The sequence below is a fragment of the Cyprinus carpio genome, chromosome A13 (assembly GCF_018340385.1).
Source record: "Cyprinus carpio isolate SPL01 chromosome A13, ASM1834038v1, whole genome shotgun sequence".
Taxonomy (NCBI): Eukaryota; Metazoa; Chordata; class Actinopteri; order Cypriniformes; family Cyprinidae; genus Cyprinus; species Cyprinus carpio.
This window is the reverse complement of record NC_056584.1, coordinates 12,388,514-12,404,120: the sequence shown is the minus strand read 5'-3', so window position 1 is coordinate 12,404,120 and position 15,607 is coordinate 12,388,514. Positions and strand designations below refer to the sequence as shown.

The 15,607-nt window shown below is 35.8% G+C and overlaps 1 protein-coding gene across 2 annotated transcripts in view; it reads left to right on the top strand.

The window, feature by feature from the left end:
* Positions 1 to 15,061: 15,061 nt before the first annotated feature.
* The window catches only part of LOC109059608 (GDNF family receptor alpha-1-like), a 76,715-nt gene continuing 76,169 nt past the window's right edge, over positions 15,062 to 15,607 (top strand). Inside the window, exon 1 of one of the 2 annotated variants that reach the window (XM_042768825.1) lies at positions 15,062 to 15,569. In XM_042768825.1, coding sequence (XP_042624759.1) covers positions 15,530 to 15,569 — 40 coding nt within the window. In that variant the 5' untranslated portion in view covers positions 15,062 to 15,529. The remainder of the gene's footprint in view (positions 15,570 to 15,607) is intronic. The other variant, XM_042768826.1, reaches the window with a different exon arrangement.

Here is a 15,607-nt window from a genome sequence, read left to right as displayed (position 1 = left end):
TCATAGCCTGAGGTCAAAGAACCTGCCCCCGTTTTTTTTTAACCGTTTGCTGGATGTGCAACATTTTAGCCATACTGAGAAATCATGTGTCATTTTCTTTAGAGAGGCAAAAATCAGTCCATTTCCATCTGTCTCCAAAATGTTTAATGACATTTAATAAAGCAACAGCTTATTTTGGGGAATAACATGGACACAAATTTATCTATTTGCATGCATGAATAATAAAAGCTAACTCGGATGTTCTCTTTGGGATGAATTATTGTAACAGGACCACTAGATGCCAGTGTTGTCAGCATTTTAAATAAAACTGGTACTTACATGTAAAATGCATAACACAAAATCAGTGCTTTGTGTGAGATGGAGACAGGTATCTAATAACAAGAACATTTCTACTCTAGAAAGAGCTAGTTTAGTTCAACAACTTTTCTAACAGTACAAGCAAGATCTGAATTATAGTTGTTACAGTATTGGTTATACTATATATGAAGCCTTTGACCAACAAAATGAAATAATTTAAAGGTAAAACATAAGTGAAAGTAATATAAGCAATTATAAGCCTACAAAACTCAGAGGGTTTTTGAAGCACATACTGAAGATTAACTAAAGCACTCTCAACACAAAATGACCTTCTGTAATAACTTCTGCAAAGAAAAATAGTTTTCTTCATTGTAGGGTGCCAAACATTTCTATTTTTATTTTTTCCATTGTGTTCAAAAAGTACGTAGTTACCAGCTACCAGCAAGCAGATCTCAGAGCTGAGGGTCTCTCACAGAAGCTCAAACTCTTCTTTTTTATATAACTCCAACTCTTTCTTAAGTCTGAATGGCACACACAGACACATGCAGGAGAACCTGTCATGGTTAACCGATCATGAAGCTCAAAGCAAAAAAATACAAACTTAAAATGACACATGCATTTTTAATATATTTTCAATTCAAATATATTTTCAAAATTTTCAAATAATCTTTTTCACTCATCAAAGTTTACACTTCCGATTATTAAGAAAACTAAAAGATAAAAGAGAAAGACGGACATAGTGAACAATGTGAAATTGTGTTCTCTGCGCGATATTCAGTAGGCCTACTGACGAATCTGCAGTCCCACCGAAAATATACACTAATGGATTAGTGAATTGTATGTCATAAGGGAAAGACAGGGTACTATGAAATAATGCTTTGAGAACAAGCACAACTTTTTATGTTGTACTCAGTAACTACAGGCGGGAAAAAAATGTTTTTTTTGTTAATTTGTTTGTGTTGAGCTTAGAACCTTTACTGTGTACTTTCTGAAAGCTATTTAATATGTATTTGTTTGAAAATAATGTTCCGTTTACACACACACACACACACAAAAAAAAAAACAATATAAATGATTCATATACACACACACACACACACACACACACACAGAGAGAGAGAGAAAGATAGACAGATAGTCATATAAATGATTCATATATTCATACATCAATTCATATTTAGGGAAATGATTGCAGGAAATTTGCAGATTTTCAGCGGAGCCTGAGGGGTGTCTGTGCTTAAGCGAGCACAATAGAATCCTTAGCATACTACAATAAAAGCCAACCTTGAATAAGCACATATTCACTGAGTACAGAATATAATCACACAAATGACATGAATAGTATACATTCTTCCTTTACCAGGTTACAACTACAACTTTGGGAGAAAAACAAGCCTTAAGGCCATAGAATGGCCACTCTGTATGTGACACACACCACAGCCTTGGAAATCCACAATTTTGTTTCTGTTGTAAAGAAATGACTTAAGTGGCTAATTATAAGTGAATGTATACTGTATACTGATGCTTAACTTTTCATTTAAAGACAATTAAATGAGCTACTTTAGACTGAAAAACTTTTTTTTTTTTTAACTGTTTCAAAGCATGGAGCTCTATTAACAGAACAAGAGTAGCAAATCTCTGAAATGAGATGTTTCTTGTTCCATCTTAATGGGTTTCCAGGATGTAACCAATTAAGGCAAATCAACATTTTGAAACAATTATGATGTATACATTTGCACTCACTCAAAACAACACAATGTTTTTATTTATTTGGTGTGATTCATAGAAAATGCCGATCCATGTGTGAAATCATAATATAAAATGTAAATGAATATATAGCTTATCCGCTTGCTTATCCTCAAACATACCTGGGTATGTCACATAACCTGCTTTTTTGGAATACCCCTGGTTAAGTTAAAAGAAATCTTGGATTTAACCTGTAACGCAGTTCGTAAATTGGGAAGAAGGAGGCGGGAACCGGCGAACATTTAAATCAAACTTTAATAATAAAATAAACACAAAATAGCGTGACAGCCCCTCTCAGACGACTGCCGCGCACAATCAAAACCACAAACACAAAATAAAATCCAGGCCTGGTCCTCTCTGGTCCTTCACTGTCGTAACGCCTCCCTTTATCCTTCCAGAGCTCCTCCGTGGGACTCGAGACCGGTGAGTGGCGCAGGTGTCGCTCATTTCCAATTACTCCACCGGCCTCGCTCCGTTCCCACGGCTCTCGGCCCCGCCCCACTCGTCACGTCTTATTCAGAGTCAAAAAAAGAAAACAAAAAAATCTTCATCACATTAGCAAAATAAATCACTAAAACCTTGCCATGTAGTACAGTTTGGAATGCTGCATCTTTCAATGCTGCACATCCTATGAGTTTATACAATCTGTCCCATTAATGAGGAAGATTTGTGTATATGCTCCACACACTACCCCCACATATGGTTTACACACTTCAGTGGAGGAACTTTTTTCCTGAGACAGGCCAGCAATCGATCCTTTTTCCATCATCACGTTCTAGTGGGGTGCTGATCTGAAAGGGTTATGTTTATCTAACTCTGGACTGGACATAGTAAGCAACATATCAATGGCCTAATTAATAGGATGGAACTAATGCTGCATTATTTACACATGCAGGTGTCATGAGGAGGCAGTTGGGGAGATGGATGAAGGGAAATTCAGCACTCTACTCACAATCCTCATGGATCATGCTTCTCTGGGTAGATGAAGACACACACTAACATTACGATAACTTTCTTGCCTGATACAGGTGCTGTTTGTCAAGGGCTTCTGATAGACCATGAGCTTCTCTGTCTTCAAACTCTCTGTCAGAGCCTGCTTCTTTCAGATCTCTGTCTATATCTATAGACAAACAAAAAAAAAAAAAAAAAAAAAAAAATGTGAGACTCCTATTTGGACACATGGCTTTAGCAAGTCCATCTCTGAGGAGCAGCAAAGGCAACAACTTAATACCAATTATCTTGTGTATAAAGGTCCTAGTCTGTTCAATCTGTTTGTCAGGTCAACTTGTTTGCGACGTGTGCTCCTACTGTGGATTACCCCTATGATTCCTGGATTAAAGACTCTTTGCTTGTACTCTCTGTTTCTCTCTTGTTCCTCCCGCAGCTAAGTTTGACAGATGACCTGACCATAACAATTTAAATTCTGTTTGTCTACCCTCCATTTTGTGTCCTGTTTTCTCTTAGTCTTTTTGTTTCTGTTGTGTTTCCCTCATGGATCCCTTCCTTCACCCTGAATTCATCCTCCTCCTGCTGGAGCAGGGGGAAAATTCGCTTGAGGGTCATACCAGACTGTTTCTGGCTGTGGACCATCTCACCACCTACCCGGACGATCCGAAGATGACCCTCGAGCGGAATTTGCCACATTTGTGGAGTGGACACTGGCGAGAAATCTCCATTCCCCGCCGGTTCCCAGGGATAAATCGCCAGTGCCACTCCCGACCCAGAGCCCAGCCCACCGTCATCCCTGATGTGCCTGATTTGCGCTGGTGGAGAGCCAGAGCCCGCCGTGACCGACAAGCCATCACCGCATGGAGCATTTGACAAATAGCCTCCATAGCTATTTTCATGACAATGAACAAGCCAAAATACAATAAAATGTTTAGTTAATAAAAACATTGACTTAATTCAGCAAGGAGAACACATTAAATTGACTGAAAGTGACAGTAAAAACACACTGTTACAAAATATTTATATTTCAAATTGATACTGCTCTTTTGAACATTCTATTCATCAAACAATCCTAAAAAAAAGGGTCACAATTTCCACAAAAATTAAGTAGCACAATTTTTTCAACACTGATAATAGGATGACCTGTTTCTTTAGCATCAATTCCGCATATTAGAATGATCTCTAAAGGATCATGTGACACTGAAAACTGGAGAAATAGCTTCTGACAATTCAGTTTTAAATCACAAGAACAAATTACATTATTACAAATTACACAATAACAATTTATATATATATATATATATATATTATATATATATATATATATATATATATATATATATAGAAAACAGTTCCTGAAATTGTAAATAATAATAATAATAATAAAAATAATAAAAAACCATGATACAAACTGAACCATGATTAAGTTCAACCGTTCCACCCCAATATATAGATAGATAGATAGATAGATAGATAGATAGATAGATAGATAGAAAGAAAGAAAACAGTTCCTGAAATTGTAAAAAAAAATATATAATAATAATAATAATAATAATAATAATAATAAAATATTCTGCCTGGTAGAGAATTGTTTTAGAATTGTAGGGGACTCCTACACAATACGACACTTTAAAATACCATATGACCTGCTCTTTAAATACATTGGTCTGATTTTTATACAAAAAAAAAAATAAAAAAACCTTTCACCTTTGTGTAGAGTTTCAGCTTCCAGCTCCAAAGTCTTGATTTTAGATAGGGTTTGGGTGTGAAAAACAGCATTTCTGTTGCTGATTAAGTTGAATTCATTGTTGAAAGTTATCATGTCCTTCATGAATTTCTCTCTTTCTTCACGGGTTTCTCTTATCAATCTGTCCTGAATTTTTAAATAATGGAAAAGCTACAGTATTATGCAGATAACAAAGCATTTTTGACACTTCAGCATTTGCATTGTAGTGGATGAGGGATAATTAAAATTGATGGATCTGAAAACTTCATTGACCAATGACAACTTTCTTTTTCAGCCAACATCATGGTGACTATTTTCATAATTATAATAATATTGTTTCAAACATAACTTTGTTGTGTTTTAATGGAGTGTGTAATGAAGAGACAATGGTCTTTCCAAAAAGAAGGAAAAAAGAAGGAATGAATGTGGAAGGTGGTATATACCAGGTTTTTGAGATCTCTGCAGTCCCAGGAGTTCATCTTTCTGCCTTTCCAGTTGATCTCATCGCTTCGTCATCAAAACAAGTTGCAGTTTGGTTTCAGCCAGAAGCTGAGCCTATGGTCACAAATGAATCATGAATTTGATCATTGTCTTATTCACATGGTCCCCAAAACTGTCCCAAAAATTAACTTTGCATTCACAACAGTGAAGTTTTCTAACTGGCTTCACAAACACATTGCAGCAGCACAGCGTGTTGCTCATCTGCTGGATCAGTGGCTTCAATGCTGTTTATTAAGGTAAGCTTATGTCATTTTGTTTGTAGGTCATTCTGTAATTGCCATAGCTTCGCCTTTTGAATTTGAGTCTCTGCTTCTCTCCTTTTACTGGCTCAGTCAAGTGTGAAAGACATCAAGGATCCTTCAGGTAATTATTCTCCACCTGGCTTCAAAGAATGCAAGCAAATTGCGTCTCATAATTACACAGGACACATTGGTCTGACCGAACATTTTACGCAGACAATTAGACACATCTTTTGTGACATTCATTATCTCAGGATCACTGAGGTCATTCAAGGAGTCAGAACTAAATGTTCTAAACTTGCCGCAATGCAGAATGAATGAATTGTGAAAATGCTAAATATACATTTTAAAATATGAATATTTACTGTGTGATTGTCAGTTTATGAGAATGGAAGACATCAGGAAAGTTTTGCATTCAGAATCTTACAGAACGCCTCTGTATTGACCTCAATATTCATGTAATGACCTCTTTAATCTAATGATCCAATTGCTCATTGACTTACTATGTCTGACATTGGATCAAACAAACTGTATACCATATGTTTGCAAGGTTAATTGTATTTTTAAAGGTTCAACAATAATAATAATGTAATCTGAAAGAAACTAGATTGATTTTGCTGTGCCGCTTTGAATTGATCCACTCCATTTTAATGTATCCTGTCCATTAGATGAAGTGTTTTAATCATGAAACAGAACGCCTTTTCACAGTGCCAAAGGACATTAATACTGCATATCAGCTTTCTGCACAGATAAACCTTAAGATGAGTGACAGTGCACATCCTTTGCTGTGTGGCAATATCTGAAGTAGGCCTATATATTCACATAACACTTAAGAAAAATGGAAAGGGAAATTAATCTTTTCTAATCTGTCATTATATATCTCTTTTTAGACACTGGGTAATAACTAGGGATGGCTGACGCAAAACTGACGTTTCGACACGGAGATCCCGAATCGCAGATGTTTTGAAACATAAAAAAAGCAATTTTTTTTTTTTTTTTTTTTTACGTCAGCTATCTTTACCTGCCTTGTCAACATATTATGCTGGTATACTTGCTGGTAGAACATTCTGATGGCTGGTAGGCCTTTGTGAACAACTAGCTTGCTGCTGGAGCTAGTTTTAGTCTGTATGGGTTCCCTGACTTTTATGGGTACAAAAGTCTTAATACAATGAAACAGACTTCAGAATGTAAAAAGAAACAATCTTTTGATAACATTAAACTGGCCTCCTGGCATTCTGTTGTCATGAATTCCCCACCTCAATTATGAATTTGACTTTGTTTTCTTTTTGAAGCTGGTATAAATTCTGATGTCTGATAGGCCATTGTGAACAACTAGCTTGCTGCTGGAGCTAGTTTTTGTCTGGCCAGCAGGGGGTCCTCATTCCCTGACTTGTATGGGTCGGAAAGTCTTCGTATTACGAAACGGACTTCAGAATATAAAAACAAAGCAACCTTTTGACCGGCACCTATAAAAAGGAACGTCATTAAAATGAGACATTAAACAGGCCTCCTGACATTCTGTCTTAAATATGAATTTGACCTCATTGTTTAGGCTGGTAGCACATCCTGATGGCCGTATTGAGCTTATCAATAGTAAAGCACAAACAATTATTTTTGCAACATTAGAATATATTTATCCAATTACATTTACATTTAGGAGACGCTTTTATCCAAAGTGACTTACAAATGATGAAAACAGAAGCAATCAAAACCAACAAAAGAGCAATAATATGAAAGAGCTATGACAAGTCTCTGTTAGCCTAACGCAGTAGCCTACACATACAAGTTTTTTTTTTTTTTTTTTTTTTTTTTAGTATAATAAATAAAAATAAAACAAGTAGATAGAATAGACAAATAATAGAGAAAGTTAGTGTTAGAGCATTTTTTTTAAGAAAACAAGCAGTAAGAAAATGGATAGAGTGCTAGTATTAGAGGGTTGTGTTTTTTACATTCAAAAATAAAACAAATAGATAAAATAGAATTACAATAGAGAGTGTTAAAGGGTAAAATAAAGATGGAAGAGGTGTGTTTTTAGCCATTTCTTGAAACCTTATTTAGCCTTTTCTAGCCTAATTAAAATGTAAGGTTATTTTTTTATTAAAGTGACGTGACGTGACATACAGCCAAGTATAGTGACCCATGCTCAGAATTCATGCTTTGTATTTAACCCATCCAAAGTGCACACACACCGTGAACACACACCCGGAGCAGTGGGTAGCCAGTTATGCTGCGGTGCCCGGGGAGCAGTTGGGGGTTCGGTGACTTGCTCAAGGGCACCTCAGTCGTGGTATTGCCAGCCTGAGACTCGAACCCACAACCTTAGGGTTAGGAGTCAAACTCTCTAACCATTAAGCCACGACTTCCCCAATTAGGCTACCTGACCCGTGGGTTACCCGCAGCACCCACGGATAGGCTATAACTGCGATCAGTGCATCATACTGCAGGCCTACATGGAGGAAAGGAAAATGAATGCAAATGTGTTACAGCAACACTAAAATATACTGTAAAATATTCCTGCTCAGTTAAAATTACCCAGAATGCATATAAATTATGGTATTTTACTGTAATGTATACATGTGGTAAAATACTGTAGTTTTTTACAGTACTGTGCAGCTAAATCTACAGCTATTTTTAACAGTGTAGGCCTATTCAAAAAGGTTATTTATTGGCCTATATCTCATAATAATCTTGTGCGCGGTGGCTTCTTGGTAGGTCAGAAATAGTATAGGTGGATCTATCTACCTATGCAGGGCTTAAATTTCTCCAGCACCGTGCCAGAGCTCCAGCGTAAGGCATTTGGCTGCGAAAAAAAAAAAAAAGTCATCATACATTTAAAAACACTTGTTGAAATAACATTCAAGTTCATGAGTTCACCTACCAATGTATGAGAGGAACACAGCTTTCACTCTCAACCAAACTAACATTACTAGCCAATCAAAAAGCTGCAAGGCGCAATAGTCAAAGATTTCCATCTAGCGTCATATTTACATAGAAAAGCTATTAAAAAAGCAGCTTTTTAAACAGCTCAGAGTAATCACGTTATCATCATAAGAACGATATGATTGCCACAATGAATTTACCGGGATTTTTGAAAAGGTCCTGTTCACACATGATCTCGTAACGTTAATTTACCAGTAAAGACTGTATGTGTGAAAGGGGCTAAACTCTTCCTCTGCATATGCGGTGAGTTTAGATTGCTTAACGTTCATCTAGGAAAACTCACTTGATTTGTAACGTAAATCATTTAAACTAGTGGTCTTCAACCCTGCTCCTGGAGAGCTACTGTCCTACAGCTTTCAGCTCCAACCCCAATCAAACACACATGAACCAGTTAATCAAGGTGTTCAGGGTTTCTTGATAATTACAGACAGGTGTGTTGGAGCAGGGTTGGAACTGAAGTCTGCAGGACGGTAGCTCTCCAGGAGCAGGGTTGGAGATCCCTGATTTAAACCTATGCCAACACAGGAGAATACATTAACATATTTATAAATATGCGATTTATTGTACATCGCGATATCAAAACAAATGTTTCTGACTTTGCATGTGGCCAAATATTAAAATTAAATGGATTTAAATGTCGTTAAATCACATAAAACATCACCAGGCTGTTGGCGCCCCCTGCAAGTATTTGTTATAATATAGGCATATTGCATTTTGTATTTAACAGAGTTGTTCAATAAAATCATGTACTTGGTTTTAATACTTTATTTGAGGCCAATTATTATTGCCTCATTGTTACTTTATATATAAAAATATAGCCATATTAAATAAATTACATGTGTGTAGTTACAGAAATACTACAGCTGTAGATACTATGTGCCAATGTGTACTTACACTGTGGTTACATACGTACACATGTAGTTACTATGTAAGTACACAGGTACTATGGACACAATATAAAGTGGGACCAAATAATCATTAGTTAAGCACTAGATTAGTTAAAACATTTCAAAATACAACTTCATTGTTCTACTTTTTGTGATTAAAAGACAAATATTTTGTCATTGGACAATTTCTTAAAGTATTAAATTATTGTCTCGTTCTAGTGAACCAAGTATCTGCATTTTGTCTCACCTTGTGAGCTAAGTGTATTGTCACACCCCTAGTGTCTATTAGCGTGATAAAGCTAATAATTTTCCAAGTGTATGACATAGCTTTCATTCTTCAGGTCAATCATATATTCATGGAAAAAAAAATCAGTTTGAATAAGGAAAGCAATAGCATTGTCATTGTATCCTTTCAAATATTAAAGTTGCCACAGTCATTGCATTCTTTGCATGCGCTGCACTTTATTTGTACCATTTTGTTTTATTGGTTTATTTATTAGAATTTGAAAGATAATAATTGATTAATAATCAGATCTGATTTTAGTTCTTGAAAACCAAAAAAGTAGTGCAAGTCCTTGAAAGTCCTGGAATTTTATTTTGCAGTATCTGTACAAACCCTGTTACCAGTTCGTGCACCATATTAATGTTTTTGTTGTTGTTATTTGAACTGAACTTTGAACTACTTTTCTGTAGTAAACTGTCTTTCTATATTTCCTATTTTATATTAATGTCCTAGTACAAACCCGATTCCAAAAAAGTTGGGACACTGTACAAATTGTGAATAAAAACAGAATGCAATGATGTGGAAGTTTCAAATTTCAATATTTTATTCAGAATACAACATAGATGACATATCAAATATCTAAACCGAGAAAATGTATCATTTTAAGGGAAAAATAAGTTGATTTTAAATTTCATGGCATCAACACATCTCAAAAAAGTTGGGACAAGGCCATGTTTACCACTGTGTGGCATCCCTTTTTCTTTTTTATAACAGTCTGCAAACGTCTGGGGACTGAGGAGACAAGCTGCTCAAGTTTAGGAATAGTAATGTTTACCCATTCTTGTTTAATATAGGCTTCTAGTTGCTCAACTGTCTTAGGTCTTCTTTGTCGCATCTTCCTCTTTATGATGCGCCAAATGTTTTCTATGGGTGAAAGATCTGGACTGCAGGCTGGCCATTTCAGTACCCGGATCCTTCTTCTACGCAGCCATGATGTTGTAATTGATGCAATATGTGGTCTGGCATTGTCATGTTGGAAAATGCAAGATCTTCCCTGAAAGAGACGACGTCTGGAGGGGAGCATATGATGCCTTAGAACTTGGATATACCTTTCAGCATTGATGGTGCCTTTCCAGATGTGTAAGCTGCCCATGCCACACGCACTCATGCAACCCCATACTATCAGAGATGCAGGAATCTGAACTGAGCGCTGATAACAACTTGGGTTGTCCTTGTCCTCTTTAGTCCGGATGACATGGCGTCCCAGTTTTCCAAAAAAGAACTTCAAATTTTGATTCGTCTGACCACAGAACAGTTTTCCACTTTGTCACAGTCCATTTTAAATGAGCCTTGGCCCAGAGAAAACGCCTGCGCTTCTGGATCATGTTAAGATATGGCTTCTTTTTTGACCTATAGAGTTTTAGCCGGCAACAGCGAATGGCACGGTGGATTGTGTTCACCGACAATGTTTTCTGGAAGTATTCCTGAGCCCATGTTGTGATTTCCATTACATTAGCATTCCTGTATGTGATGCAGTGCCGTCTAACGGCCCGAAGATCACGGGGATCCAGTATGGTTTTCCGGCCTTGACCCTTATGCACAGAGATTGTTACAGATTCTCTGAATCTTTGGATGATATTATGCACTGTAGATGATGATAACTTCAAACTCTTTGCAATTTTTCTCTGAAAAAACTTCTTTTCTGATATTGCTCCACTATTTTTCGCCGCAGCATTGGGGGAATTGGTGATCCTCTGCCCATCTTGACTTCTGAGAGACACTGCCACTCTGAGAGGCTCTTTTTATACCCAATCATGTTGCCAAATGACCTAATAAGTTGCAAATTGGTCCTCCAGCTGTTCCTTATATGTACATTTAACTTTTCCGGCCTCTTATTGCTACCTGTCCCAACTTTTTTGGAATGTGTAGCTCTCATGAAATCCAAAATGAGCCAATATTTGGCATGACATTTCAAAATGTCTCACTTTTAACATTTGATATGTTATCTATATTCTATTGTGAATAAAATATAAGTTTATGAGATTTGTAAATTATTTAATTCCTTTTTTACTCACAATTTGTACAGTGTCCCAACTTTTTTGGAATTGGGTTTGTATTTAATTTACTATTATCTGTTTTGAATAAAACAATTTCAGAAATGTCATGTTTTAGATTAAAGGTCATCTTGTACCCTGTCAAGGACAAAGCTAACCAGCAAAACTTGATATCAAAAGCATCCTAAATGTTACATGTGTTTGCACCATATTGTAGTAAGTAACCTTTCTTGGTATTGCTGTTTCAAATATCCCACCATAATCTGTAGTCTGAGCCTGTCAAGGGCTAATGGCAATTGCAGATACGTTACTAATTAGTTTAAATGAAAATCATTTTGTTTTTTTGTTTGCCAAATAACCCTGTGTACATGTCCGCCCCCACAACCCTCAAGCCCCGGAAAAAAAGGTCAGGCTCAGCATGTTTTTGTTTTATTTATTTATTTGTTTTTTTTTTGCTTTAACCCCTCTCTATGTAGGCCTATATATTTTATTCTTTATTTCTGGCTCCAGGACATTATGTGTGCATACAGTATTTGTATACCCAGAAATTAGTTAACTTGATGAAATCTCTGTTTTTTTCAAAAGGAAGTCTCCCTTTGGGGACATCCTCATTTGTAAAAAAAAAAAAAAAAAAAAAAAAAAAAAAAAAAAAAGTGAATATTAGAGCAATATATAAACTAATATTTTTTTAAACAAATGAGGATGTCTCCAAGAGGAGGTTTTGGGAGATTTTATCAGGTTTAGCTCATTTCTGGGTACAAATTTGTCCCCAAAATATAGTTAAGTATAGGTACAGACACAGACACTTTATAAAAGACATAAAATGAACCGGCACAAATGTATTTCATGATATTAGTGAGGACATATCATAGACTTCCATTGTTTTTTTTGTATTATCATTATTTTTCGTTGTTTAAATATCTCATAATATCTCATATTTCTCATAACCCGTCCCCTACACCTAAACATAACCCTAACAAAAACCACTGCAGACCACTAGATTTAAACAGAAATAAGAATTTTTTTTTTTAATTTTTTTTTTAACCAGTGAGGTCCAGCTTACTAGTCAATGTTCAACACTCTTCAGTATATCATTATTAGTGATAACATTAACATCTCACAAGTGTAGCCAAACCTATAATACACATATATGATCATACACATATATGACATATATGACACATATATTTGGTCCATCATTTATTCCATTGTTTAATAAATTACATTATAAAAACATTGATAAACTTGAGGATTGAGTCATATATGTGTATATATATATATATATATATATATATATATATATATATATATATATATATATATATATATATATATATATTTGTTTGTTTGCATAGATATATAGTGATATTTTATGATAAATATAAATATTTTGACCATGAAACTAACAATTTCTTTAAAATAAACACCTGCTTCAGGGGAAAATGAAGAAATTAGCTATTCTCCACTTACGGTTATTAGAAAGAAATAAACTAAAAATAAATTAAAAAATTAATTATAAATTGATCATTTAACTCATGTAAAAGTTCTCATTGATCTCACTGATAAAGAGAAATTGATTTATTTTTAGCCATAGTTAACTATAAAGTCATTAAACTGTGCCTTAATGCATTAATAGACAAAATAAGTCGAATGTCATCCTTCAGCCTCAACACAAGGATATTCCAGTGGTTCTCAGCTGGGAAGTGATGTCCTAAAATTGTTATTATTTTTTTTTTAAACTAACTATATTTAAATAATAATTAAAATACTAAATCTGTTAAAATATGTATTAGTAGGAACAGGAACTAGAAACAGCAGCTTGGTGACTTTAAAGGGATCATATGATGCGATTTCAAATTTTCCTTTCTCTTTGGAGTGTTACAAGCTCTTGGTGAATAAAGAAGATCTGTAAAGCTCCAAAGACTAAAGTCTCAAATCCAAAGAGATATTCTTTATAAAAGTTGAGACTCATCCACGGCCCCCTGAAATGGCTCGTTCTAACACGCCCCCACATATCTACATCAGTATGAGGGAAGATTTGCATAACTCCGCCCAGATGTTCATGCAAAGAAAGAAGGTGTACCTTATATTCTCATTGTAGTATTGTTGTTGCCGCCGCCGCCATGTCAGACGCTGTGTGTTTCACTGTGAAAGCAAAACTACTTTGTTTGGCCTTCTAAAAGAGTACGATATCCGCTTCGTCATGTCTGGGGCTGATCCGTGCTGGTCGCTGAGGAAATACATTAACTTTGCACTGTTGATTGCAGAATGGGCTTTCACCGTGGACGAAATAGAGTCCAGCCTGGGGTCATCACATGTGGTTGCCACAAGCACAAGGTACGCTCCTTCATAGAATCTGCCTCAAGCCGCCCCCCTCTGCTCACTCAAGCTGGCTGCGGCTCACTCTAGGCCTCTGCTCACTCAAGGCTGCGGTGTGTGACGCTGTTTTGTTGAGAAAGCGAAACTACTTTGTGTTTGCCTTCCAAAAGAAGACACGACTAGAAATCATGTTTACATCACGTTTATAATGGGTTTTATGTTTATTATTATTATTTTTTTTTAATTTATTATTTATTTATTTTTTTTACGTAAACGTGTATTTATTATTTGGATATTTCATGGGTACAGAGGTTTATGTGTTGTTGTGGTCAGATATTTTTTATATATATATTAATTGCTACAAACAATATTGACAACATAATTTTAACAAACAAATACAATACAACCTATTCACATTATTGCAAGCATACAACATAGGCTGAGAACCACTGGTCTAGTCATTTCATTAGTAAGATGCTACCAACAGATGGCGACCTCCACCACTCTTTCAATAAGCAATGAACTACTGTGAACGAGATGGCACCGAAACTTTATTAGTGAAGGAAAGACATAACATAGTAGATATTCGATATATTGTCATTCCGTAAAGAAAAGGTTCATTTTAAATGTTTCATGGAAAAACAAACAAGTATTTTAATAAAACGGCATTATTTATTTTGTGTGTTTATTTTTATTTGAAGAGAATAAAAATCTTTGCTTGTTTGTTAAATGAAAACTTCCAAGAGACGGTCTTAATCATGATGTCACATAGGCTATGTGATCATCATGCATAAAACAAAACTATATTTTGACTGATCGTTTTAACGCAGTTCTTCGTAAATTGGTAGTATTTTCTAAGTCAGCAATGTTGCAGGTTCCCTTAGAAATAGTCTAATCTTAGAGCGAAAACTGAATAAGTATTTACACGCATCTAGATATAGACTTTGATAATTTGATACGCGTAAATCATTTACTTGATGTCACTGGTTAGCAACGTACCAGTGCCATACCAGACTAATCTACTCATATAATACCACTGAGACAAGATTGTTCAACATCTAGACGTCAGGCAAACAAAAGCGATTTCAGAGTCAGGAGTGCATACAATTTCTTAGACACACTCACCAACTAACGAAAATTAAAAACGCAAGCAGCGTGCATAACCCCCTATACAGTTACACAAAAACAAAGAGCAGTTAAGACGATAAGTTTTGGAGTGGCAAAACGGGATGTCTTTGTCCTGTCGCCGTGCTTCAAGCAGAAGCGCTGAGCGTGCACGGAGTCGCGTGTAGTTCTTGGGTTGGATTACAGCGCAATGAATGCCACAGTGCTGTCGCGCGCTCAGTCGCACCAGCAGATCTTGAGAGCTGGAGTTTAATCTGCTGTTTTGCGACTTATTTTCTGCCTGTTTGTTACATTGTCTATGAGTCTTAATCTAAGAAACCGTTCCATATCGGTTAGTGACAGTTTCGGACCAGGTTACGGAAATTGTTTTTTTGTTGTTGTTTATGTTATAGCCTACTCTGGATGTAGGCTACATTGTGACCAACGATGTTTCAATGGACCTGAATGAGGAAGGATTATCCTTTTCATCGTCAAAACAATAAATTGCGTGTTTGAACGAACTTAACCAACGGATAAAAAGCGCAATGATCATCGCCGTGGTTTACCTCGTTTTACCGCTGCTGGGTGAGTTTGAATGCGGTTTTAAATATTGATTGATTGAT